The 25,591-nt window shown below is 40.8% G+C and overlaps 5 protein-coding genes across 16 annotated transcripts; 2 read left to right on the top strand and 3 right to left on the bottom strand.

Moving 5' to 3' along the window:
* Positions 1-550: 550 nt before the first annotated feature.
* dck (deoxycytidine kinase) lies at positions 551-5,740 on the bottom strand. Its single transcript, XM_020616904.1, has 7 exons — positions 5,508-5,740; positions 5,097-5,212; positions 2,723-2,916; positions 2,079-2,226; positions 1,848-1,963; positions 1,366-1,465; positions 551-632 (listed from the first exon to the last, which is right to left on the bottom strand). Exons 1-7 carry the CDS (start codon positions 5,596-5,598, stop codon positions 579-581), a joined length of 819 nt encoding a protein of 272 aa, XP_020472560.1. The 5' UTR covers positions 5,599-5,740; the 3' UTR covers positions 551-578.
* Positions 5,741-6,529: 789 nt separating this feature from the next.
* On the top strand, positions 6,530-10,004 carry tmem150c (transmembrane protein 150C). Of its 8 annotated transcripts, none has more exons than XM_020616861.1 (8): positions 6,530-6,687; positions 7,021-7,130; positions 7,578-7,631; positions 7,708-7,743; positions 7,830-7,897; positions 8,453-8,580; positions 8,673-8,850; positions 9,302-10,004. In XM_020616861.1, exons 2-8 carry the CDS (start codon positions 7,057-7,059, stop codon positions 9,502-9,504), a joined length of 741 nt encoding a protein of 246 aa, XP_020472517.1. In that variant the 5' UTR covers positions 6,530-6,687; positions 7,021-7,056; the 3' UTR covers positions 9,505-10,004. The 8 variants fall into 8 exon arrangements, with proteins under 8 accessions (XP_020472517.1, XP_020472511.1, XP_020472513.1 ...); XM_020616855.1 differs by having other exon boundaries at positions 6,992-7,130; XM_020616857.1 differs by having other exon boundaries at positions 6,989-7,130.
* A 1,021-nt stretch (positions 10,005-11,025) lies between these two features.
* Positions 11,026-15,755, bottom strand: enoph1 (enolase-phosphatase 1). 2 transcript variants are annotated; one of them, XM_020616895.1, is made up of 7 exons: positions 15,560-15,755; positions 15,366-15,441; positions 13,994-14,095; positions 13,489-13,691; positions 12,449-12,581; positions 12,102-12,225; positions 11,026-11,891 (listed from the first exon to the last, which is right to left on the bottom strand). In XM_020616895.1, the coding sequence occupies exons 4-7, from the start codon at positions 13,677-13,679 to the stop codon at positions 11,752-11,754; spliced, it is 588 nt and encodes a 195-aa protein (XP_020472551.1). In that variant the 5' UTR covers positions 13,680-13,691; positions 13,994-14,095; positions 15,366-15,441; positions 15,560-15,755; the 3' UTR covers positions 11,026-11,751. The 2 variants fall into 2 exon arrangements, with proteins under 2 accessions (XP_020472551.1, XP_020472549.1); XM_020616893.1 differs by lacking the exons at positions 15,366-15,441; positions 15,560-15,755 and adding an exon at positions 15,060-15,358.
* A 67-nt stretch (positions 15,756-15,822) lies between these two features.
* Positions 15,823-20,756, top strand: LOC109969760 (heterogeneous nuclear ribonucleoprotein D0-like). 4 transcript variants are annotated; one of them, XR_002276304.1, is made up of 8 exons: positions 15,823-16,326; positions 16,489-16,657; positions 17,358-17,519; positions 17,694-17,825; positions 17,919-18,018; positions 18,710-18,865; positions 18,972-19,508; positions 20,302-20,756. XR_002276304.1 is itself a non-coding variant. In XM_020616891.1 (8 exons), exons 1-7 carry the CDS (start codon positions 16,160-16,162, stop codon positions 19,037-19,039), a joined length of 954 nt encoding a protein of 317 aa, XP_020472547.1. In that variant the 5' UTR covers positions 15,823-16,159; the 3' UTR covers positions 19,040-19,064; positions 19,407-20,756. The 4 variants fall into 4 exon arrangements, 3 of the variants coding, with proteins under 3 accessions (XP_020472547.1, XP_020472546.1, XP_020472548.1); XM_020616891.1 differs by having other exon boundaries at positions 18,972-19,064; positions 19,407-20,756; XM_020616892.1 differs by having other exon boundaries at positions 15,824-16,326; positions 18,972-19,064.
* LOC109969762 (vesicle-associated membrane protein 8) lies at positions 19,268-23,452 on the bottom strand. The gene is made up of 3 exons (XM_020616896.1): positions 23,280-23,452; positions 22,208-22,378; positions 19,268-21,135 (listed from the first exon to the last, which is right to left on the bottom strand). The coding sequence occupies exons 1-3, from the start codon at positions 23,280-23,282 to the stop codon at positions 20,998-21,000; spliced, it is 312 nt and encodes a 103-aa protein (XP_020472552.1). The 5' UTR covers positions 23,283-23,452; the 3' UTR covers positions 19,268-20,997.
* Between the last annotated feature and the right edge of the window lie 2,139 nt (positions 23,453-25,591).

The raw sequence follows: 25,591 nt of genomic DNA, 5'->3' as shown, positions 1-25,591 counted from the left end.
CTTTGTGACACACAATATAATCTGTAATATTAACTGGACATATAACCACAGCCAGCTGATTTTAAGCAATGATGTTTATTACTCTGCACCAAGAAGTTTCATCTTGCTGTGCACTGTGAGGCGTTTAAATAGAAGTTAGTAGCATCTAATTCAGGTAGCTTTAACCAATTCCTACTGGAGCTACCGGGTCAAGCAAGCTGGGCAGCCGAACTTGGCTCAGTGAGGTGCTAATATGGCGACACCTTGTGGCGAGACGGGGGAACTGGCAGCACCTGCAATAAACAGGACACTGTTGCTCCAACAACGCCCACGATTTCACTCCACATTTGGACTTATTTTACATTATCGGGACATCAGAGGACGTATTACAAAACTAAAACACAAAATTATTCAAAATATTTCAGGTTCATTGTGACTTTTTAAAAACCACTTCACACAGTAATACATATAAATACATACAAATCAGCAATATTACAAAATATTTTGTACAAAAAGAAGTACAAAAATTTTTTAGGAACAGCTGTCACTGTTGAGACATTTCATTGTTTTAAAATTAATACTTGATCCACATTTCCTTGTTATGGCGTCATCTGTTTTCCATCAGGAGACAATGTGCTCAAGAACTCTTTCACCTGAAAAGCAACAAACAAGCTGTTAGTAAGAATTATAACCGATTTCCTTTTTTTCATTTCCAGTTTTATGTCATTTGTACAAAGTATTGTGTATCTGGGCCCCTTTTCTTCCTAATGCCATCGGAATGGGAGTGAAATCTTAAAAAGTGCCCGTGTTTACCATCAAACCGCTACACAAGCAGCTCCTCAGGCGTCACACAGGGTTTGTCACAGACGTGACAAACCAAAGGAAACCCTGACTAAATGAGGGGTCTCCTCCAGGATGACAGCGCCCCATGCACAGGGCACAAGGGGTCACTGAATGAACTGATGAAACTGATTGAACCAAACACTGTGACCTTCAGTCACCAGGTCAACAGAAATTAGAACTACGTAACGAACTGGAGGTTTTCTGTAGTGTTGCCATTATTATATTTAATCTGACATTAGATTATTATTACTGATGCATTAGTATGTAAGCAGCATCTTAATGTTGGAGCTGGTGCCAATGAATGAACTACTACATTACAAAATGTGTAATCTCTTGGTATATTTTTAGATAAAATATTAAATCTGTAAAGAAACTACTAAATGCAGCTGCAAAAAAAGAGAGGTCAAAAATACAATATTCACCTGGAGGTGTAAACAAGTCAAAGTATGAATTTAATAGACATTTACTAAATATTTCACATTCAGAGATGAGTCCAGAAGCATTATTGATGATTTAAAATCTTTAGGTTTAAATGTCACGCACCTTCTTAACCATGTCATCTCTCTTCAGATCGTTCCTCTTGAAGTCTTCATTCACATCTATAGTCAAGACTGGAACGTCACTGAGATACTCGTACTCCATGCTGTGGGCCAGAGATGAAATGGGCCACACAGTTGGTGACTGAACAATTCACATCCAGAAAACAGCATCATTTTTTTAGGACTCCTCGGTTTTGCCCTTTAATGTTGTGCACATTGTGGAACAACGTTTTCCACCCTCGTCCATTTCTAACACATTCATGTGACAGATCACATGGTTCAGGAACTGTTACGCTTATTTACCCTCAGGCTGTTGCATGAACAAGGTCTTTTTCCTGATACCAAAGATCAGTCAGATTAATTAGCACAGTGTGATGGAGATTTCTTTTTTCTATAATACAGATACATCTCTTTTCCTCACAGATACCAGTGTAAACAGGCCACAAAGGTTAGAGTGTGTGTGTGTGTGAGTGTGTGTTTGCTCACGCCATGGTCCTGTGCTGCAGCCAGCTCTCATGTTTGAAGTGGAGCTTCTCCAGATACTCCAGAGGAATGTCTTGTTCTTCTTCTCTACCTCTCAGGTACAATCTTTCTAAACATTTCTTGACACACACCAAAAATGTGAGTTTTTTTTATGTGTAGTGTCGTTTCATTTTTAACAGCTAATAGTAAAATCGTTCTATTTAGACGTAATCGAGCAGAATCCAGGGAGAGTACCTCCGGTGTCGCTCGGAGGTAGATGATCCCGTCCAGCTCTATGTGCTTGCCAAACTGGCTGTGCAGCCAGCTGTGACAGTCCTGGTACACAGACCATTCAGTCTCATTCAGGCACTCGCTCTCATAGAGGTTGGCGGCAAAGATGTACCTGGGACAAGAGGAATACAGGAGAGGGAATCAACATGGACTCTGAACTATTAAAAAGTGTTTTAGCATTTTTAGGCTTTGGGATGTTGTAGAATCCACGAATTTCATCGCTGGTAAGTGCAACTACAAGTTCATTGATTATCAGGTAACCTGACGTGTTTCTCTGATTAGTACAGTAATAATTTTGTGCATAAAATATGACATAATTTACCAAAGGTGGTGGTGACATCTCCAAACCACCAGTCCAAAACCAAAAGATATTGTGTTTATACTGGTATTAAATGTTAGTTAACGTCCCCTGAACTGTTGCAGCATTAAACAAACAGCAGCTAACTAACTCACAGTGATGATTACCAAGTCATTATCAAGCAGCTGAGTTTCATACTTGGGTGAAGTTAATAGTCTTAAACATACAAATTCACCACCACGGCCCTTTGAATAAAAACATTTCATTATTGGTACTAGACCTAAACGTTCGTCCTTTGTGCCACTGATACCTGTCGCTGTAGATGGACCGCTCAAAGAACTGCACAGGATGCTCAGCCTCTCGCAGTTTCCCATTGGCTGACTTGATCTGAGCACGCACCCGGCTGATGCAGGCGTAGCTCTGGAAGGTGTAGGCCCACCTCTCTGGCTTCTCATACATCATCTGCAACACATTCCCCCCGCTCTTCTGAGATGTGGTCAGCTCCTGGGACATTAAGGAAAGGCCGAATTTAAAACATGAGATGTGGTCAGCTCCTGGGACATTAGGGACAGGCTGAATTTAAAACTGTACATAAACTAAACACCTACACAGGAACCGTACTGGTAAAATCTGAATTTTCAGTAGGTGTTTGATTTCAAAGAGCATGGTTCACAGTCTGAGTGTCAAGCTGTTAGTTGCCTTTTGAAATAAATGACACCTTTGCTGGTATATTTAATGTGCCTTGTACAGTTGTTAGTTACTGTAGGTCTACAACTAAACATTATTTTCAGAATGTTTGGCACTTTATGTTATTGGCATTATGTTAGTGTTACTAATTCATCTTTTGTTGCTCAATTAATCAACTTACCATGACAGCTCTAAACTACTCTTTGTATTATTAATATTTTGGTTAGGTTTGGGCAGCACAGTGGCGCAGTGGTTAGCACTGTTGCCTCACAGCGAGAAGGTTCCGGGTTCGGGCCCCACCCGGGACCTTTCTGTGTGGAGTTTGCATGTTCTCCCCGTGCTTGCGTGGGTTCTCTTCGGGTACTTCGGCTTCCTCCCAAAGACATGCAGCTTAGGTTGATTGGTGTCTCTAAATTGCCCATAGGAGTGTGTGTGGTTGTTTGTCTATGTGTTAGCCCTGTGATGGATTGGCGACCTGTCCAGGGTGTACCCCACCTTCGGTCGATTGTCGGCTGGGATTACTCATCCCCAATACAGGACCTACTGTACATTACCTGATTACATTTTCAAATGAAATTAATTTGGTTGTTTGAGGAGTCTTCATCATCAGGATAGATAAGAGAGATGTGATACTGCCTCAAACATATTAAGCACCTGAATATCCTGTGTATCCTGTGTATTCTTAGACCTACAGTGGCACTGGTTTACTGTGTGTGTGTGTGTGTGTGTGCTCAGCCACTGAAAATGAAGCTGAGGGCCTGCAGTTGTATGTGAGGTCTGACATGTTTTCCCTGTCCCGAATGGGACTGTCTGGTCCACTGGGTGCTGGTATAGCGGTGGCTGGTGCACATACAGTCAAAAGAAAAAGTAGTGACACTGTTTGCAGTTTCATGGTTTTCTACATTACTTGGTCAGGAAGTGTGATCTGATCTTCACCAAAGTCAAATATTTCCAAACCCAATATTTCTGAGCTGATAAAACTGTCATTATCTTTCATGTCTTTACTGAACACACCCATTAAAAATACAAAGTGATGGTGGAAAAAGTCACAGCAACACAAGGCTTCTCATGTCACTAAACATCCACTGGAGTCAGGTGTTAGCAAACCTGGCGTCCAATGAAATGAGAATAGAGGTGTGGTTTAGAACCAGCTTATAAAAACCTTCAGTGTCAGTGTGCTACTCCTAAGCAGCGTCAGCTAATGTGAGCAATGCCCCACTAAAAAGAGATCTCAGAAGAGCTACGATCAAGAGCTATTGATTTGCATGTAGCTGGAATCAGTTTGTTCAATAAAGACATGAAAAATCACTGTGTTTTATCAGCTTAGAAATATTGTGTTTCATATTTGTGACTTTGGTGAAGGTCAAATCACGTCATTACAGATTTATGCAGAAAACCAGGAAATTGCAAACAGTGCCATTACTTTTTCTTCGACTGTATATGGACAAATGGCAGCTGACTGTAAATACAGATGAAGATTCTCCCAATTACTGAAGGTTAACACGTGCACTGTCTGCGTGTTGAACCTGAGGAATGGAGGCTCATGTTTCTCTGGAGGAGCATAATGAATTTCATTCCTGATTAATAGTCTGTTAAACAGCCTACAAGGATTTTAACTCAAACTGGCAGTAAAAAAAAAAGATGGAAGGCGACAGTGGTGTGGTGGGTAGAGCAGTCATCAACCGGAAGTTTGGAGGTTCGAATCTGGTGCCTACAGTCCAAATGTCGACGCGTCCTTGGGCAAAACACTGAACCGCACCCCCCCTTTGCCCCCGATGGTTAGAGCCATTGGTTGAGTTGGCGCCACAGATGGCTGCCTCGGTTCTGTACTGGAAACAGATTCCTTGTGTGTAACATACTTGGCCAATAAAGGTGATTATCCTTATGTTTGTAGTGATGTAAAGCTACCTGACAGCATGTTCTGTGGTGTGGTGTGAGGATGTCATCTGCTCAAACTGAAACAGGATCATCATTGGAAGCTCACTGTATGTCAGTACCTCAAAGTCACCGCTGTTTGCGTGGACATTGCACCACCTGGCGATGGGCTCTGGTACTACCTCCCAGTCCGCGCTCTCCAGCTCCAAAAGGCGCACAAAGGTGGACTTGCCCGCCGCTGCACAAAAAGGACGCATAACCGTAGAGTCACATTTAACAATAACACACAAGGGACATAGCAGCTAGTTACACATTGTGCACGTAAATTAGTTAGTGAAGACAAAGATTACTAGATGCTTTGATAGTAGTGTGGCATTTGGGGCTAACACGTAATGTTAAACAGTCCGTCTGTGCCTGAAGACACCCACTAAGTTAGCTTGATGTACTGGCCGTCAGCAACACCAGCAGGCAAAGATTTTAGGATAGTTTGTAATGTGAAATCCCACTTTTGTGAGCAGAAGCGATGCACTCACCAATGTTTCCCTCGACTGAAACCCGCTTTATCCTCTTCTCCATCGAGTCGTTCATTGAATCGGGACAGGGCCTCTTTGGAGTAAAAGGCATTTTCGGCGAATAATCAATCAAGTTTCTTAATTCAAAACGAACGCTGCTAAAATTTCCCTTTTTAATTTTGGCGCTAACAAAACCCAGAAAGCGCCGTTCGTACAGCTGTGTCTCCACCCCGGAAGCAGCAGCAGCTGTTGATCACGTGTCTCTGGGTGTTTTCTAGTGATGGGAAGTTCGGATCATTTTACTGATTCGGTTCTTTGAATCTCGTTCAGCAAAATGAACGAATCCTTTTTTCGAGTCATTTCGTTCATTTCAGCAGAATGTAATTAAAATGTTACTTGTTAATTCCCCATCTACTTACGCACATATTGATCACGTTTCCAATAAGAAAGAACTGTAATGCAGCCAAGGTCATATTATATCGTACCTGTGTCTTGAGGCTATGCAGTCTGTTACGTCATCACCTCACCTCCGGATATTTTGGGTCAAATTCGTTTGGTCTTTTGTCACATAACATCCTAAGCTAAGCTAAGCTAAGCTAAGCTAAGCTAAGCTAAGATAAGCTGTGCCGTCTTCTGTATAGTTTACAGAAAGATTTTCCCTGATGAAGTTTATTAACCAACTCTTTATTAAAACATTCAGTGTTATGGAAAATAACCACAATTATAGTCTGTAGGAAATAAAAAGCTATTTTATAATAAATGCATCACGTAACGGTGAGAGTAAAAAAAAAATGCACGGTTGAAAATTTACTAATTTCTGTATCCAACACAGCGGTCAGATCATGTTACTCGAAAGGCGTACTAAGCTTATGCGATGTTGCGCATGCGCGGTCAACACAAAATGAACCAATCACTCCCCGAGACGAGTCGATGTTATGCAGTCATGGGATGGATTCGGGTTGACGCCTGTCTGCTGCGCGATGCTAAAACTAGCGGAGTAAGAAACAACTGATTCAACAAGTCTCTGCTGCGCGATGCTAAAACTAGCGGAAAGCTGATTCAACAAGTTCGACTGACGTTTGCCGTCCAGTGGAAACACAGTGTGTCTGGATGAAAACAGTGGAGGGGATCTTGAAAGACTTTATGTGCAGTATTTAGCTTCCAGGCCAAACCGAGGCACCGAGCTTCGTCCACGGGGCAGGTAGGACTGGTACGGTCAGTATTTTTGTTTTGTTTACAGCCAGACAACGGAAACAGCTTTCAACCCTCATTATTTGTGTACACATGGAGCGGTGTTGTGTTCTGCTGTTGTTGAGAATACTGACTTAGTCACTCACTTCCGGTTTTAAACTTATTCTTTAATTCTGATGCAATGTAATCAAAATATAAACTGTTAACACTACACAAACACGGGTGCCGTCTTCTAAAAAGGATGCACCAGTCACCCACCGGCTCTGCCCATGCTGAATGGTGATATTTATCTCTGTTTTATCTCTGACAAGTAGCAGAGATTAATATCTTCCCTACAAACTAGAGGAGCTTCTTCTTCGGTGGTGTCAGAGGAGACACGATGTGGAACTTCAGCCTATGGGCTCTTCTCCCTCCCGTCTACTCTGTGTGCTCTGCTGCTGGTCTGTGGGCCATGTAAGTTCTATTAATTATAGGACTATGTTTAACTACCAGGTCCATTAGTTTGGATGAATTACTGAATTACATATTACAGCTGCACAACATATTGAGGTTACTGTAACACTGAAATAAGGGTAAAAATTAGTAGCAGAATAGCTTCTCTTTAAGAAATCTAGAATCAGCATCTCAGGTTTTCTTTCATGATGTCCTTTTAATATTTTGTATAGTGTGTTGAAGTATTTGGTATAATTTTAGTTTCAGTGTGTATCTACTGTGGTACAAAATGATGGCACTCATAATGAATGATGTAAGCTCAATGTGCGGCCATTTATATTGTTTTTCATTACAGTCAGGTGATGTCCATCACTCAGACACCATACCTTACCCCGGTACCAGGTGATATTACAGTAAATTATCATTTTAATCATCTCTAACATTATGTTCCCTTGTGGATTTTAACAGATATTTTCTAGCTGTGAAGAATGAGACAATAAGACCCCTGGGATCACAGGCCAAGTAAGAATCAAATCAATATTCTGTAAGGCAACTAATCATTTTAGATTTTTATTAATCATATTTTCTTTGGTTTTAGGAGAAGAAATGGATCCTTTTATCCTCCATACATTAGGTACATAACTTGTGATTTCCTTTTACATAGTTATTGTGTAAATGTAACAACAGCAAATACAGTATTCTCCCTTTCTCTTCTCTCAGTGTTGCCGGAAACTTTCCACCAGTCAGTTGCATCTTCAGTGAGGTCACGAACCTGGCAGCGTTTGTGGGTACGAGCACCAGTGCACCGGTCGTGTGTAAACACTGATGTGTACGTGATAAGGCCAGAAATATTGTGTATCTTTTTTTTATTGTCATTGGAAAACCAAAACCAGTCTGGTTATAAATACACAGTTAAATGAGCCAAAACTGCTGGTTACTGTAGTTTTTAGCTAATGTTATTCAGACAGATGGAAATAGTGTGATTGTTAGGGACTATTTTCAGCTGCAGATGAATCCACATTTGATCTCTACTATTTGATGCAGCAGGACAGTGTATGTGTGACTGAGTCAGAATAAACTACAAGGTATGCTCATGGTGATGGAGGAATCAGTGCAACAGTGGTCACTGATGTGGTTTTAGTGTCTGGACACGATGGAGCTCTGTGGCTCAGAGGGAGGAGACGCTTCAGGCTGTGATACACACACACACACAGTAACTAACACCTAACCCAGACATATTGTTGCCATAAAACATGTAATGTCCGACACGGTTTTGTGCCACGAGTTTTATCAGTCCATCTTTCACTCTTATTAATTCTCCACTGGTTCCTGTTCTATTCCAGGGTTTATTATTGCCGTCCTCAGATACGTTCAGCTCAGACACAGAATAGACAAACCATGGCTGAATGTTTGTTGTCTCGTGGCGTTCTCTGTTGCCTGCTTTGGAATGACACTAGTTGGAAACTTCCAGGTAACACATCCTTGGCAGATCCTTGTGTATATACCTGTTTGTAGATTCACCTGCCGGTGATGGAGACTTGAACTTTATTGTTTTGGTTTTAGTTGTTCACTAAGGAGATGATTCACAACTTGGGCACCTTCTTGGCATTTGGAGCAGGAACGCTGTTCTGCTGGATGCAATCCTACATCACCCTGAAAGTGAACCTGAACAATGAGGGGAAGAAGGTTGGAATCATTCGCGTCCTGTTGTCTGGATCCATCACTGCCTGTGTGATACTCTGTATCCTTTCACTCAGATCAGCTTCAGGGAGAAGTGAACATCGAATGAATTTAAATGATAAAGGGCTACAACTTACAGTTACAGACATTACCATTTAACCTGTTGATTATTTTTGCAACTACAGTATAATGTATACAGTATGATCAGAACATAGTGTAAAATGCCCAAGGGGACACTGTGGCTCTATCGATTTCTTGAAAATGCCCACTTTAAGATGAAATACACTGATTTTACACATCATCAGCCTGTTTATGGAAGAAGGCTGGAACCACCAGGACTCTTAGAGTTGGGCCTTGGTCAGGGAGGAGACCGAGAACCCAACAGTCCCTCTAACCGAGGTTCAGAGGTGGAAATTTTCAGCTTGACATTATCAGCACACAAGCTGCCTTATTCTCTTTTCGTGTACTGTAATCCTTCACTTTCATGTCTCAACCTTAACCTGCCTGCGCAGATATCTGCCTGATGTCTCAGGGCCTCCACATGCATGCAACTCAGTGCCAGTGGTCGCTGGTCATGTTCTTCTTCATCTTCCTTGGCACTTTTGCCATCGAGTTTCGTCACAGCCGCTTCGACATAGTGTGCACAGACAACTGTCAACGTCCTGTGTGCCTGTCAGAACCCCTGACTGAAATGTCCACGCCCAACCAGCTGTAGGGATGTTACACTGGGTCCCGTTCGAAGATCGACAGGTACAGCTGAACGAGGCATCTGTTCCATCCAAACAGCTGTAAATGTTCAGTTACACTAGCTTTACCACAAGAGACATGATCACTGCACAGCGTATATTCATTCATTCATTTTCTACCGCTTAGTCCCTGCACGGGGTCACGGGGGGGGGGCCGGAACCAATCCCGGCCAGCAATCGGGCGTATATGAATGTTTCAATCTTACACATTTTCTACATGTGTTAAAAGTATTTTTTAATACTGTATGTCACCAAAAGTCAGCTCAGTTAATCAATCTGTCTTCTTTGTGTAAAGGTTGTTTTAATTAGAAAACTGGGTTTAAACTTTTTTATTATTAAAATGTATATTTTTGTAACTTTTTAAATGTTTTCATTTTGGGGTAACTGAATCTATGAGTCTTGGATTGTATCTTAAAGTGCAAGTTTGCATAGCTTACAATCATTATCAATAAATATGTCTATAAATGCACCACCTGGTTTCATGGTGTTGTTCTAGTGAAAACTGTCAGGCTGTTGAATTCATTCCCCCATTACCTTAAGCCAGAATTTTAAAGGAATGGCTTGACATTATGGTAAGTAAGTGTATTCACTTTCTTGCTGAGTTAGATGAGAAGATAAACACCACTCTTGTGTCTGTACAGTCAGTATGAAACCAGAGCCAGCAATCATTTAGCTTAGCATAAAGTTGTGAAACAGCTAGCTTTGCTTATGGTGTGTTACTTCCCTGCTCAAAGGTCACAACAAATGGAGAGAGAGGGACACTGCCAGAGTAAAAACCCTTATTTACTAAATTAAGTAATAAAAGGCAAGAACGAGGTGTGAAAGTAAAAACCACAGTATTAAAATGTAAATTGAAATAGTTTTTACAACAACCATTGAGGGGTCATGTGGTAGAAAAAAATATTTAGGTGAGAATCCGTGTGCATAGATTCCTAAAATGAGTGCACAGATGACTAAACTGAATTAAATCTGCCCCATTCAGTTTTATGTCGATCCTGGACTGAGGATTGTGGATATACTTTAGATATTTTGGCATTACTGTACATGTATGCTCTTTTTTGCCCACACTTAAGTCTTACAGCTGTATGCTAAATATGAAGCTATCATGGGCAGCCAGTTAGCTTAGCATAGCACACAGACTGGAAACAAGGGGAAACAGCCAACCTGACTTGGTTCCAAGGTAAGATAATTCACCTACCACTTCCTCTAAAAGCTCAGTAAGGAGGAAGTTATCCTTGTGGTACAAAAAAAATGAGAGTGGTAGGAAGTTATCCTTGTGGTACAAAAAAATGAGTGGCATCAAACTCCTCGTCCTCTCTCTCACATAACTAGTATCTGTATGTCAAGGGATATGTGAATAACTTGCTTTAGGATGTGTGTGAATTGGCGTTTAAGCAGTTTATGATTTAGTGGAACACGTGCGACTGTTGCCTAGTACTGTATCTTCTGTAGTCACATGAACAGCCGGACTGAGGGACCAGACAGGAGTGTGTGAGACAAGGCATTTTATTGGAAGTATTTTTCCTGAACAATACCAATTATGTTTCACACATAAATATCAGTTTGGCAATTTTTTAGGTAACTTTCCAAGACCCACGTTATCGCTGAGCAATGAGGATGGTACAATAAAATAGACACCATTCACCTGGTTTAATTAAGACATTTGAACAAAGTCTGAAATGAGAACTCTGTCAGCAGCCTTCTCTGCTGAGAACATCTATTTCTACTTTATAAAACATTACAGTTCAGTTACTGGATAAAACGTAGCACAGCTGCAACACATCTGTACATGTAGAGGAGGAAACAGGTGGAACATGTACAAAATAGTGATAAATACAGCACACTCACACATACAGCTGTAAAGTTTGATTAATGTTGACGAGGTTCAGGGCCGGTAATCGGATACAGTCCTTCTAAAAGGTAAAAAGGTAACCTTACAGGTCATGTGCAGCACCATGTATCTACAGCTTTTCTGGTCTCTTCCCAGTGAGTCAGATGGTCCAAAGACAGTGATGTTCCATTCAGAACTGGAAACACGAGCTTTCAGAGGCTGGGACTGCATTAGCCCTACTGGTGGCTAACTGTGGTCCCAGCAGCATCTGCTACACATCTCGAACATGGACCAAACACAAAACATTAGAGTTGCAAAACAACCGCGAGGAGCAAAAAAAAAAAAAAGGAAATAAAGGGTTCTCCCTGTCTTCCTCCACACTGTGTTAAGCTGATCCTGTCAGTTCAAGTTGGCTAAAGGATGTGATGAGATTATAATGGGCCCGCTCTTCATCTGTCAGCTCTAGGTTTCCAGGCCTGACCACCACCACCACGTTCACCCCGGCGTCTTCAGCTGCCTTCGCCTCTGCAAGGACAAATGCAGGAGCGAATAGATACATTCCAAATTTCAGACATGCAAATGAGCAACCCTGAATGGTAGATCATGTATGGATAGACTAAGTACTGTTAAGGTTTGATGGAAATGTCAGTGGTTTTGCAGGTAAAACTTTCTTTCAGATACTGTAAGCAAAACACCGTCTTCCCAGTGCTCAAAAGAATCACAAACATAACTTACCTCGAGCAACGTCTGTCAAGAATGTGATCTCCTGTGGTTGACAGCCAATTCTCTCTGCAATTCTCTCATAGCTTTTTCCATCTATTTTAGCCCCTATAGTTGTGTCAAAGTGACCATCAAATAACTGGAAAGATTCAAAACAAAACACCATTAGACAATGTTTAGAATATTAACAGCATGAGTTTATAGTTGCCCCTAACATAGAAAAATGTATTTCCAAGACAAAAGTTCTTTCAATCATAAGATGGAGAAAAACGACAAGACTGGTGAACAAAGACAAAAGGTTAAACTAACATCAGTGTGTTTGTACTGAAACAGTGACTGATCACACAGGTGATGGTACTTACATCTAAAACATCTCCTTCCACAGAATATCCAAACAGAAGTTTCTGTGCCTCCACACTTCCAGAGGAGTAAATGTAGACTTTTAGGCCCTGCCCCCTCCATATTTTAATGGATGGAATTACATCCTGGTAGATCCTGTTTGCAACAACATCAGAAGATAAACAGCTCAAATATGGCACCACCTGATGGCCGCTCCTCCTGCCCAAGAGTGCACCCACTTTTCATTAGGAAGAGCTGCTGATACAGTTCTACAGAGGAATCATCCAGTCTGTTCTCTGCACCTCCATCACTGTCTGGTTTGGCTCAGCAACCAAACAGGACAAGTACAGACTTCAGCAGACAGTCAGGACTGCAGAAAAGGTCATTGGTGTGAGCCTGCCCTCCATGGAGGACCTGTACACCTCATGGGTCAAAAGGAGGGTGGAGAGGATCACTGCTGACCCCTCACACCCTGGACACAATCTGTTTGAACTCCTCTCCCCTGGACGGCGTTACAGGTCACTGTGCACTAAGACAACCAGGCACAGGGACAGTTTCTTCCCCCAGGCTGTCGCTCTGATGAACACTTGACCAATGACCATATGATTGGACAATAACCCTCAGTGTAATACCTGTAAATATACCTCATACAGATTATACAGACTCATACAGATCTCTAGTTCTTAAGTACTCTGTTTTATCCCTATTTATCTCATTTCAATGAACATTCCTTTGTTGTCTGCATTGTTTACTGCCTGTTTATACTGCTTATTCTGCATTGTTTGCACCGTTTGTTGCTGTCAGTGTTGCTGATAATACTGCTATTTTGTTATATTACACAGCTTTATGCCAGTTTACTGTTTTGCACATTGAGAGCCGATGTACCTGAGTCAAATTCCTCGTGTGTCCGTCACACCTGGCCAATAAAGCTGATTCTGATTATTTCATAAACCAAATGAAAACTACCTGACTGTGGAGATCTTACACAGGCTTCTCAAGTTAGAACAGAGCATCGGCATAAATGTAGGAATTCTGAAGTGAGGAAGATGAGCACTGTACTTACTCGCCTTTGATTCTCCCCGAAGTATACGCTGACCTCCATATGTGACCTTGCAGCTGTTTGAGTGCTGTTGACTTTCTGTCTGCTGCCATCTGCCACAGCACATTATCCATCACTTCCCTAATGGCCTTCTCCTCGTCTGTGTGGACTGTCTGGTCCACGGCATGCACAGGACATGCACGATGCTGTTTCATATCCTCTTCGATCTGCCATGACAGTTCATATTAGGGAGGATTATAGCCTGGAGCACAACATACGGTACGTTCTGAATGTTTGTTTTATATTTATACTTATGGACCCAGTAATTAATCAATTAGTCATGAAAACTGCAGACAGATAGATCAGGAATTTAAAAGATTATGTTATACAGGCCTAATACACTAAGATGCTTGGCAAGGGGCAACATTTTCCTCCCTCCCTAAAGAAGAACAGAGCACACTAGATGCTGAAACACACATCCTTACCAAAGTGACCACCTGAAAGTGCTCAGCCACACTCCTCCCCATACCTGTTTCTTTAGGAGGTGAACATCTTGTTTGCACTCATCTTCCTCCCAGTGGGTGGACAGGTAATCCTCAAGATGCTCCCTGATGTATGGAAATAAGATATCCTGTAAAACACAATGTGGACTCCTTAGAGGCCCTTAGAGACAAAGACACATCTTACACAAAATGGACTTAATCACATTTATTAAGAAAATCAAGATTGAAAGTGTCCCCAGTGATTTTTGTGCATAATATTTTGCATGTTGTTGTATTTTACCCAAATGCAGTTGAACTAATCATCCTAATATACTGCTATCAGGCTGAAACAATCCTGTTAATTCTCTTCTCATGTAGCACTAAATTAGTTTTGAGGTTTTCTCTTATTGTGAAATATAAGCAAACTGAAGAAAGTAGAAACCCTGATTTGCACTGAAATAGTTCATTGTGTGATTTCAGGTACAAGAAACAGGTTTTAGTGCAACACATGAATTAATAAGTTCATTGTGTGATTTCAGGTACAAGATACAGGTGTTAGTGCAACACATGAATTAATACTTCTCATTTTCTGCGTGTTCCTGTATTGTTACCGGTGTCATTTGTTGTTTTACGTCGTAAATGCTTCTACAAGGTCATCGGTGTTAAACATTAAATATTACCAGTCAGACTACAAGTGGCTCCGGATTAACCTCCCAACACCCAACGTGATAATAATTTGATGTTGACTTGAACGTTATTACAAGCAGGGATGTCATAATTACAACAACTCCGATGTTACGTGAACGCGGCATCATTATAAGGTCTGTTTCTACTTTAAGATAAATAATTTGACAGTTACATTTTAAATGATCTGGTAATGTAAGATGGATAAAGAGTGAACACTGAAGAAAGTGGGCAGAAAAATAAAAACAAAACCCCAAAAAGCAGCGTTAGATTTAGGTAAAAGCCAACTAACGTTAATGAAACACTACAAGCCTGTTTGGCCGGCTGCTTCCCCGTTAGCATAACCGTGGGAACGCTACATAACTAGCTAACTAACAATGTTAGCACTTAGTACGCATTTAACACTTAACAGCAATTTCTTTAACTTACCTTTACAAATGTGATTGGTGTGGTAGTGCCTTCAATATCCAGTAAGAGTGCAGTGGTGCAAGCAGGAATTAACACAGTGGCCATTTTTAGGTGTATGCAGCTAGTTAGCTAACGTTAGCTTAATTAACACAGTGTTAAACCCAGGCAGGGTTGGTCCTCGCTAGCTAAGGACAGCTGAGGAAGAGGAGCAAAAGCTAGGAGAGGAAATGTAACACCTGTTTGGTTGTTAGTCTCTAGCTAGCTATCCTTGCCATCATCTCGCATCTGGAGCTAACTAGACACTGAGTGAAAGAGCAATAAGCATACATGTGCAGAAGTGTCAGTTCAGCCTCCAACTCGGTAGGAGGCGGTCGGTTCCTTCATACATCCATGGAGGCACCAACTAAAACAAAGGAAATCCATAAAGATATCTTGACTAAATCATATTATTTTATGAAGAAAATATTTGGTATTGATCACAAGAACAGTTTATTTGCATTGATGTTATAGAAACAACTGACCTTTGTCCTCTGTAATAACACCTTGATGGAACATGTAGGTTTGTAAATGGAGACACTATGAACCAACCATCACAATCAGAGAAGCATCTTACAGGCAGAAATGTCAGAAATTTGAGGTACAGACCCCTACATGAAAATATTGCTCATCAAATGTGATACTTTCTCTGACTCAATAGCGGCTTTAATTGAATCCGTGTAATCGCACAAATATCCTTCGGGGGGCATCAATGCGTCTTTCGCTGCTTCTAGTGCGCAGCAAAGCTCAATAGGAGAAGAAGAAGCTGTGTCGCAAATTTAACGACTGCAGAAAAAATACCCCGCAAATTGTAGCAAAAAACTACTTTTGCCTTACTAAAAGTTATTTGCCTAAATTCACACTAACATTACAATTTGAATCACTTCTACAAACCAGGTAGCTTGCTCTAATTACCGCCAGTAGTTTTAGCTAACGATTTAGGGTTCCATAATATTAGCTAGCTGTTAGCTATCGTTAGCTTAGAGCTAACTTAGCCCCTGCAGGGAATTGTAACGTGGCTTGAGTTTCCGAGTTGTTTAGCCGTGCAACGTAAGCTAGAAACTAGTTTCGTAAAAAGCTGAAACATGTCAGAGGATTATGAATTCAGCGAAGACTCGACCATGATGAGAATGGAAGAGGATGGAGATGCAAACATTGATGACCCGATGTCGGCGGCTGGGGACTGTGGCCTGATGGGGGACGAGGCCGAGGGATCAAGGATCGACGCCAGTAAAAACGAGGAGGATGAGGGGCAAGCTTTCATATCACTCTCCACAATTAAAAATATTTAACTAGTACCATTAAGGCACCACAGTTGTGTGTAAATAGTAAACTAACCGTTGCCTACAGCCCCGTCTTCATGCAGACAGCCTGCGGTTTGTTCTTTTACCCGAAATGTTTGTTTTGTCAACAGGAAGATGTTTGTAGGAGGACTCAGCTGGGACACGACCAAGAAAGACCTGAAAGATTACTTCTCCAAGTTTGGAGAGGTTGTCGACTGCACATTAAAACTGGACCCCATGACCGGACGTTCAAGGGGCTTTGGCTTTGTGCTCTTCAAAGACCCTGAAAGTGTTGACAAGGTATTGTGTTTACGTAATGTACACTACCGTGCAGGAGCTTAAACACTAAAAGTAAAGCGAGGAAGCTCTCAAGAACACTGGCATGAGTAGCTGCATTTATTAACTTCCTCCAAAGTACAGTAAATAGAACACAACAGAATTAAATCCGTGTTTTATTTGACCATCCTTTAAACCGGCACCAGTTTTCCTCCATACACACAGTGTTTCCAGGTACTTGACAGGTATGGTTGTTCCAGCATCTTGGAGAACCTGCCACAGTTCTGTGAATTCAGGCTCTGTAGATCCCATGATGTTGAGACCAGGGCCTTTTCTTCTTCTTGTCTCTGAAAGTATTATGACTCTGGCTGGATGTTTGTGTTTGTTGACATGCACAGTGAACCAAATGTCTGTATGATGGTGTTGCTCATTAACAACCTAAACATCTATAAAGTGGCTAAAATGTGTGCATAGTAAACCACTGTGGGTTCTGTGAACTGCTGGGTGTTTTTCACACTTTTAACATTTAGTAGAAAAAAAAACCAATCAATTAAATGAGAAATCAATCAGCAGGTTAATGGATAAAGAAAGTAGACAGTTGCTGTCCTAGAATGACATGACACAAAATGGTACTTTGTTCTGATTATCAGGCTAATGACAACCAGACAGCTCAAGTTTCCTTCTCATGACATTTTTGGCTTTTGATTGTTCTGCTATGATAAAGGTTGCCTCACAGAAGGAACATAAACTCAATGGAAAGGTCATTGACCCAAAAAAAGCCAAAGCCATGAAGAGTAAGGAGCCCGTGAAGAAGATCTTTGTTGGCGGTCTCTCTCCAGACACTCCTGAAGAGAAAGTCAGAGAGTACTTTGGTGCCTTCGGAGAGGTACGTGTCTGTCTAACTTCCCCAGGTTTAGCTGTCAGACATGCTGTGGCTCACTTCTTATTCTTTTATAAACTTGTTTCTAGTGGATCTACATTCCACTTGAAATCTGAATGTTCCCTTTCATAGACGCATCATCAAATTAAGCACGTATACATTCACTGATCATGTGCACAGGTAGAGTCAATTGAACTTCCCATGGAGAACAAAACAAATAAAAGGCGAGGCTTCTGCTTCATCACATTTAAAGAGGAGGAACCAGTGAAGATGATCATGGAGAAGAAGTACCACAATATTGGACTAAGCAAGGTACAGGCTTTTTTCCTCTGAAATAAAACGCATCCCTGATAACGGGGCTGACGTGTATTTCATTTTAAATCAACTATGTGTGCGTTGCTTTAGTGTGAGGTAAAGGTGGCGATGTCTAAAGAGCAGTACCAGCAGCAGCAGTACTGGGGAGGCAGAGGTGGATACTCATCCAGGTCTCGAGGACGAGGTGGGGGTAAGTGGAGAAGACACTCATGGCTTTGCACAGTGTGTTCCAGGTAAATAAAAACTATGCTTCCTGTTTAGCTTTTAAATCCAAGCTGAGCAACACGTTCTGAAGGAAGAAACTTAGAATTAAGACAGCTGTAGTTTGTGACCTGTGTCAGTTGGGATTTATGTTTTGTTCTCTGTGACAAGTAGTGACGTTGTGGTGTGGGTTCGGTTTAATCTGTATTTTAATTTTGTTAGTGACTCTGTAACACCACTGTAGAACCCCTGGCGAATTGTTTTTGTAGTTTATTTTTCCAGAGAACCAATCATCTGATTGTGGCACATTAAAATCAGGAGGATCTCACTTTGTTGTGTCACAACTTGGTAACAAACATTTCAGATCTGCTGCTTCTCCCATTGTCAGGTTGTGGACATGCTTAATTTAGTAGCTACCACTAAAAACTAATACTTCTGGCTTCTCAGCCAACAACACATGATCGTAGATCTCATCTGAATCTTGTTGTTATTCATAAGTCTCATTACTTTCAGGTGAATAAACTTTATTTCATTCAGATAAAATGGTATCAATCACAGGTTCTATGTTTGAAAGTGATTATCGTCATTTCTTTGACTATAAAATGTCATTGATTCTGGAAAAAGTTTTTATTGGAGTGAAACAGTCGTGGGGCTTTGATTTAAATTCTGTTCGTTTGCAGGTCCCAGTCAAAACTGGAACCAAGGTTATGGCAACTACTGGAATCAAGGATATGGAAATTATGGCCCTTATGGTTACGGTAACCAGGGGTATGGAGGGTATGGTGGCTATGACTACTCTGGCTACAACAACTATTACGGATACAATGACTACAACAGTGAGTAAACCCGTGTGATGAGCTTCATTTTCATGTCAGCTGTTCAGTTATTTGACTCTTTAAATGATAAGCATGTCTAAAGTCTGGTTTTGCACCATGTGTGTAGATCAGTCTGGTGGATATGGCAAGTCGCCACGACGTGGTACTCACACCAACAGTTACAAGCCGTATTAATGGGGACACCCTCATCTTCAAGTAGGTATGTATCGACAAAAATACACCACTTACTTTAAACTTAAAGTAGTTAAATTTACTTTGCTGTTTGGTAACATTGTGTATAATTTCCTCTTATACATTTCTTTCTCTCAGCACCCTCAAGTGCTTTACAGTAGTGGTAACATAGAGGCTACACTCATGTGGCGATTATTTTAACAGCCGGCCTTCTGCTGCCTCTTTTGCACCTTTTTTTTTTTAACTGTAAAGTTAACAGGTAAAGTACTGCTACTACAGTAAATGGATGCCAAAGTTAAGGATGTGCAAGGAAACAGAAAAGGAAGTATGTTGTCTCCTAACTCTGACATACCTTGTTTGTACCTGCCAGCGGAGCTTCCTTGCAGGCCATGAGCTGACTCCCAGATACTCTCAGGGCCCGCTCAATGCGGACCGGGTACGAGAAGCATACGCTCTCGAATGCTGCCATTTGGTATGGTCTTACAACATCCTGTATCAGCATTTCTAAACTAAACAATATGGGACACGTCCAGCTTTGTCATCTTTCTTTCCATTTTTAATTTGTTTGCAACTGTTTGTAATGTAAAACTTTAAATATACACATGTAATTGTCATTTTTTACAGGCCCTTACTCCCCCACAAGTAATGATTATAAATATGATAAAATAACGATTTGCTTTTCAAAGGATATGTACAGCATTCTCTGGCCTTTCCAGTTCCTATTGTTAATATATGCATTCCTAATCTTTATCTAAAGTGCTTGTTTCTTTATTTAGCTCTTGTAGCCAGTAGTCCATGAGCTAAAACCTGGTTCGTATTTGGACTCTACTGTGTTGGGGGATAAAGTGCTTTTACTTTTTGTACATGTAATGTTCTGTTTTGTGTTAGTGACAGCGATGGAAAAGACTCCTCTTTTGTTAATTTTCCTGTAACGAATTTTCCTCTTATAACCTTTTGTAAAACAAGAAGCTTCAAAGTTTCCAGAAATTTGCATGCAGTGCTTTCTTTAATGTGTATTTTTGATCAATCAAAGGTTTCTTCCATTTAGTATTTTGGCTTTGACTTCTTCAATTTATTGCACTTCAGGATTTCTAGCTTATGGACTAACTTTTTTAAACTGTAAAATGTTAAAATAATTGTTCTCAGTTTGTTTTTTCTTTTTACATTGGTCATTATAAACACAGGGGATTCCTATGATTTTTTTTCTTTGTCATTTTGACTGTGTTTTCATCTATAGCTCATTTGTTTTTGTTTGTTTCCCATAGGTTTCAGAGTGATGACAGTCTGCTGTGCACTGGTGGAGCGAAGGCCACAGCGATGTTGGTATCCAGCAAAGATCACTTAGCCGATTGGCACTAAGACCTACAGTACATTTCCTCTACATTTACCACAGTATTTGTTGGATGTTTTGCGTTTATTTAGATCTCTGCAAAGGGTTGCTGGCTCCTGGTCCCTTTTTGTTCATTTGTATTTAATGTTCTCGAATGATGTTTCTGAGTTGCTTGATTTATTCCATAACTGAAGTGTTAGGTTGGTTGGAGCAGATCACACAAACACACAGTGGTGTGGAAGCAGAGATACAAGCTGTGCTCTTACAATTAATCGTCTTTATCATGGTCATATAATACATATGTTATTACAGAGTTTTGAAGTCATAACCTTACAGTATATATACACAATGTGTTGGTCTTAAACGCAACAAAATAAAAATAAAAACTAATTTGGGTTTGTGATTGTTTGAAATGTTAGCGGTGGCACTGTCACATGTTAATGACTTGGAGTGTTGCAGAAAGTGTGGCAGCCGAGTTTATAACAAATAACTAATCGGCTGCAGATGTTAAAAAAATCATATGTGCTTGCATGTTTTTGATCTTGAAATGTAAAACATCCGTTCGTATGTGTTGAAATGATCACATGAGATTTATCCACCATCTCCGTCATTGTTGGTCCTAAGACTGGGTTCATATAACCTTAGTGGCAAAGAGGATGATGAGGATCACGATGACCAGCACAATTACACCAATTATAATCATCATTTTAATGTTCTTCCACCAGTATTTCCTGGCGACACGTGTGGATGTTCTTTGGAACGAGTCGGCCTGAAAAGAAACGGAAACGAAAGGGTGATAAGGGAAGAAGTACTGAGATTTTAATATAATAATCATGCAGGTACGGAAAAAAAGATGATGCCTCACATTCGACTACATTGATTTTTGTTTTTATATTCTCCGTTGTGAGTCTGACAATGTTGTAGGATGACTGTGATAAAATGGTGATGTACTTTTTAACTAAAAGGCCCAGTTTAAATAAAACTATTCAGAATCCTAAAGTAAAAAGAATTCATGCTCATTGTGCAGTAAAATGCTCCCGTGATGCGTCAGTGTAGAAGCAGCATTTCACCTTTGTAGCTGCTCCAGCTGGAGCTTCTTTTACCTACTTTATTTACAGTTTGATATTTAAGTCCAGTGGTTCCCAAACTGGGGTTTGGGCCCCTTCTGAGAGTCATGATAAATGTGAGGGGTTTTGATATTATTTATGGTGGAGGAAGAAGAGAAAAGTTCTGCTACACGTTTTCGTTTTTGGGGACTTTTCTTTAATGTTTGCTGTTTTATACAATATTGGATAATTTAGTGTCTTTGGGCCTTTTCAAATGAAGCCATCTGAGTAGTTCAGAAGGGAACGGTCTCTTTTATGGAACCGTTAATGTGACACATGGTCCCGACTGTTTTTATGTAAGAGATTACAAGACAAAATAAATGTATATAGTTAGTTTAGTCCAGTGTTTCCCAACCTACGGATCAGGCTCCTTCACAAGGCCTGGAACATGATGAACGAGTTAGAAAGGTAGAAAAAACAAATGAGCTAACTATGTTAATTTGATTAATAAGAAAGCACCATTTTGCTTTATAAACATTTTCTCTGCTCGCTGCCAAATGAGTACACAGGAGTAAAAAGCGCAATATTTACCAGGAGGGGGAAATGTGTTGGGGTAGAAGTATAAAAAAAAAAAATCTTAGTGAAATACTTAAGTTCAGTTACATGAATGTATTTAGCCCCTTTGCACTGCTGTAAGATGCTTCTAACAGCCTTGAGGTTCAGTCGCATATAAAGAGTCAGTGTGATTATTACATTTTGTAAACAACAGGGTGGATTCTCACCCTGGATACTTACAGACGCCTGCAGGTCGTCAGTCTTGCCGATCAGATCGTCTAACCTGTCCCCCCTCTCCAGCACTTTGTTGATGTTGTCTTTCAGAATAACTTTCACCTCGTTGACCTGATCTTGCACTTGGTCAAGCTTAGGAGTTGTGCCAGAGGCTGGCGGCTGAGAGCTCGGTTCAGCCTGAGAGAAAGAATTTGGTCAGTTTTAACTACATTACTGTTGAAATGTTTAGGGTCACCTCCATTTTTCCAGTTGTTATTCGTGTAACCCAGCGGCCGAACACACTCTCTACAGCTGAACCAAAACCCTGCTGGCACTGCTGCAGACGTTCCCACAGACATGCTTCATCTGTAAGTTACTTTGCTTTCACTCTTCACCTGGAAAGTCTGGACCCTGTGCTGCCATTCCATCATCTTTCCTCATCCACAGCCTGGAGCTGCTTGTGGCTCTTTCTCCTGCTACAGGGTGAAATCCTGAGAAGCTCTGACTTCCTGTGTTCTTGGCCTTTTTCCACATGATGCTTCAGAGGGAGCAGTAACAGTCTGTTCCTTTGTACAGGGCTACTTCTACTGCTGCAGAAAAGATGGAAGTTACCCTATTCCTTGACCCCTGGAAAAGGCCTGTTCTATATGACATCTGCACATTTTTAATTTTTGGTGGCTTCTGTTTTTGCCTCTGACAGTTTGCTTCTAAGCTTTGTGCAATTTAAGGTAATTCACTGGATTTGAACTCCTTACATGTCAGTAAAAATTGGGTGTTTTAAAACCATTATAGTCTTGCCATCATATAAAAATCCCCTGAAAGTCTGCCAGAGATATACAGCAGCTGTAGTCATAATTTTTAAATGACCACACATCACTTCCTGCAACTGTGTTAACAGGAAAAAGCGCTATCAGTTGAGAGCAAGTTTACAGAGGCCTGTGTGATTGTCACATGAAAACCTCAGGCAAAAGGTTGCAAAGTAAACAAAGTTAAACAGCACAACACAAACAGATCTAGAGTCCAAGATGGTATCAAGATTAAAAATTGTTCTATTCTATTACGATGAAGACTTGGGTTAAACTAAGAGTATAGCACTTACCATAGTAGCTGTTTCTCAGTCACAAGCAGCAAAACAACCCAGCTTCATGCAAGAAAACTGAAGTCCACAGGGTTGTGTTATCCAGTTCTGTTAGTGTAACAAGCACCCGCACAGATCAGTGCTTGTTGTGACTGCATAAGAGCTGAACAAATGTCTGCTGAAGGTTGCACCTCTTCCCTGTTACACAGTAACTACCTCTTGCCTCAGTCAAAGTCTGATTGGCTCAACTGGAACCAGTCACCATTGCCACAGAGAGCTAGATGTAGTCAGATCATCAACATGCACCACTTTCAGTTCCTGCTTTTCATGAACTCTGCCGCTCAAGTACCAAAGTACTACTCACTCTGGATGAGTTACTGAAGATAAAAAAGGACAAAGTTTAACAGAAAACCTTTCTGCTAGCTCCAGTTCTATGTGACTCGCCTTCAGCTGTCACAGCAACAACACTGGCCAGCGTTGGGCTGATATGTCTGGGCAAAGGGCTCTGTGTTTTCAACAAAGGGACATTTGCAAGGCAATAAAGGGGTGAAGTTGCTTCATTTCATTTCCTCCTTCTGTGTTGTGTGTGTGACAGTTTTTGTATGGAAATCACTCAGGCTGTTTTAAAGCAGGAGTTTGGCTCAGCACAGCTCCAGCTTTCAGCTTTGGAAGTTATGAAACAGCAGATTACATATAGATTTATGTACCAGAGCCATTTCTCATGTTCAAAAGGACTAAGTCACCTGCGGTCTGTAATCTAAAGTAGTTTGTGTCAAGAAAACTACCAGTGGTGGTTGAATTTACTACAGTAAAAGTTACAATACTGTTACAGAATGCTCAGTTACAAGTACTTGATTGAAAAGGGTGTTTAAGTAAAAGTACATAGTGCTGAGGAATGGTCCCCGTTAGAAGTAACCTGTACTGCTACATTATTAGATTGTTACGAGTGATGTATTAATGTGAACTAGAATTTTACTGCTGTAGTATACGACATAATTTCATGTGATATTTTATATTATTACATTGTAAAATTAATAGTGACTACCTGTCAGGTAAGTGTAGTAGAAGAAATATTAAATGTAACAGATTACAAGTATAAAGTAGCATGAAACAAAACTACTTAAGTACAGTGCTTGAGCACTTTTCACTAAGTCCTGAATGTTTTATAGCTAGCATGTAGCTTCTTCTGAGAACATAAAACTTCACAATTATCTGACATGTTGAACACATTGTAACGGACCTTTTTAACTGACTATTCCAAGTTTACAAACTGAAGTGATATGTTTAAGAAGTAATATGGTTTCTATGCTAATTAGCTTAATATCCATGCCAGCACCATTGACTGGTCCAGTGTTTTTTTCTGCTTGTTCAGCTTTTTCCCACATGCACTGCAGCTGATGTGTGTAGCAGTTTGCATCTTCAGTGCCAAGTGGGGACCCAGATCACATGGGAGCACACGTCTGAGGCAGCCCCGGTTGACACCACATTGATATGGTGAGTTACTGAGGCACACAAATAATTCATTATCTCATTCACATGTCAATCACACATAAACCACTTGTCCATACATTGATGCTGTGATCAGAAAAACACCTCTAGAGCTTTAATGGACTCAGGATGTGCCTCCCTGATAAAGAGGATCTGGATGTGAGTCATACAAACCAATGGTTGGGAGGGTGCTGCACGTTGGCGAGTGCTTGCCAAACACAGGAAACGGTAAATACACTGTGCAGTATGAGACTATGAGAGTGTATAACCTACATCACAATGCAGTCACGATGCTTGCTCACTGAGGGCATTTTTTATCTCTCTTTGTGTCATTGTGGTTGTTTTGTGTATCATTTACTTGTGTCTCTTTCTGGGATATTTTACCGGTGACTCCAGGGGTCCTGGGCCCTTTGGCCTGGGCACAGGGGACCCATTCAGTAATTCATCCATACTTTAAGTAGAAACATAAAGCAGGCATCAGTTAGGGCTGCACCCAGGTACAAACAATTTGAGCAACTCTTACTTTAATGAACAGAGAAAAGAACATAGAGAAAACATCAAGATAAAGGTGTTTGTGTGACTAATCCAGTGCAGAGCAGGTATAAAACACATGGTCCAACTTTTCAATCACTGCCATTTTACAAATGTCCTTTGTTGTTGTCTTGTTGATTTATTGTTGGAAAAAGGGGTTAGTTTTATTAGACCAGCAGCAAATAGACCAAGTCGCTATCTTCATGTTAGCTTTAGCACAGCAGTGGCAGTGAGGAGAGAAAAAGTCAAAGGAAGCTTGTTAAACACCCAACAAAACTCAAACAGATGGCCCACAAAGTCACTGCCACTGTGAT

This window comes from Monopterus albus, unplaced genomic scaffold (genome assembly GCF_001952655.1).
Source record: "Monopterus albus unplaced genomic scaffold, M_albus_1.0 scaffold181.1, whole genome shotgun sequence".
In the NCBI taxonomy this organism is placed as follows: domain Eukaryota; kingdom Metazoa; phylum Chordata; class Actinopteri; order Synbranchiformes; family Synbranchidae; genus Monopterus; species Monopterus albus.
This window is presented reverse-complemented; position numbering and strand designations above follow the sequence as displayed.

Bases quoted from the DNA above. Each gene is read 5' to 3' on its own strand.
- LOC109969760 (XM_020616891.1), top strand. From the start codon at position 16,160: ATGTCAGAGGATTATGAATTCAGCGAAGACTCGACCATGATGAGAATG. The intron at 16,658-17,357 runs GTATTGTGTTTA...GCTATGATAAAG, and splicing joins ACCCTGAAAGTGTTGACAAG to GTTGCCTCACAGAAGGAACA. The intron at 17,826-17,918 runs GTACAGGCTTTT...GCGTTGCTTTAG, and splicing joins ACAATATTGGACTAAGCAAG to TGTGAGGTAAAGGTGGCGAT.
- dck (XM_020616904.1), bottom strand. From the start codon at position 5,598: ATGCCTTTTACTCCAAAGAGGCCCTGTCCCGATTCAATGAACGACTCG. The intron at 1,466-1,847 runs GTGAGCAAACAC...TCTGGCCCACAG, and splicing joins CTGCAGCACAGGACCATGGC to CATGGAGTACGAGTATCTCA. The intron at 633-1,365 runs GTGCGTGACATT...GTTGCTTTTCAG, and splicing joins GAGATGACATGGTTAAGAAG to GTGAAAGAGTTCTTGAGCAC.
- enoph1 (XM_020616893.1), bottom strand. From the start codon at position 15,143: ATGGCCACTGTGTTAATTCCTGCTTGCACCACTGCACTCTTACTGGAT. The intron at 14,096-15,059 runs GTAAGTTAAAGA...TGTGTTTTACAG, and splicing joins CACCAATCACATTTGTAAAG to GATATCTTATTTCCATACAT. The intron at 12,582-13,488 runs GTAAGTACAGTG...TGTTGCAAACAG, and splicing joins TCGGGGAGAATCAAAGGCGA to GATCTACCAGGATGTAATTC.
- tmem150c (XM_020616861.1), top strand. From the start codon at position 7,057: ATGTGGAACTTCAGCCTATGGGCTCTTCTCCCTCCCGTCTACTCTGTG. The intron at 7,632-7,707 runs GTAAGAATCAAA...CTTTGGTTTTAG, and splicing joins CCCCTGGGATCACAGGCCAA to GAGAAGAAATGGATCCTTTT. The intron at 7,898-8,452 runs GTACGAGCACCA...GTTCTATTCCAG, and splicing joins GAACCTGGCAGCGTTTGTGG to GGTTTATTATTGCCGTCCTC.
- LOC109969762 (XM_020616896.1), bottom strand. The intron at 21,136-22,207 runs GTAAGTATCCAG...GTTTCTTTTCAG, and splicing joins CTGACGACCTGCAGGCGTCT to GCCGACTCGTTCCAAAGAAC.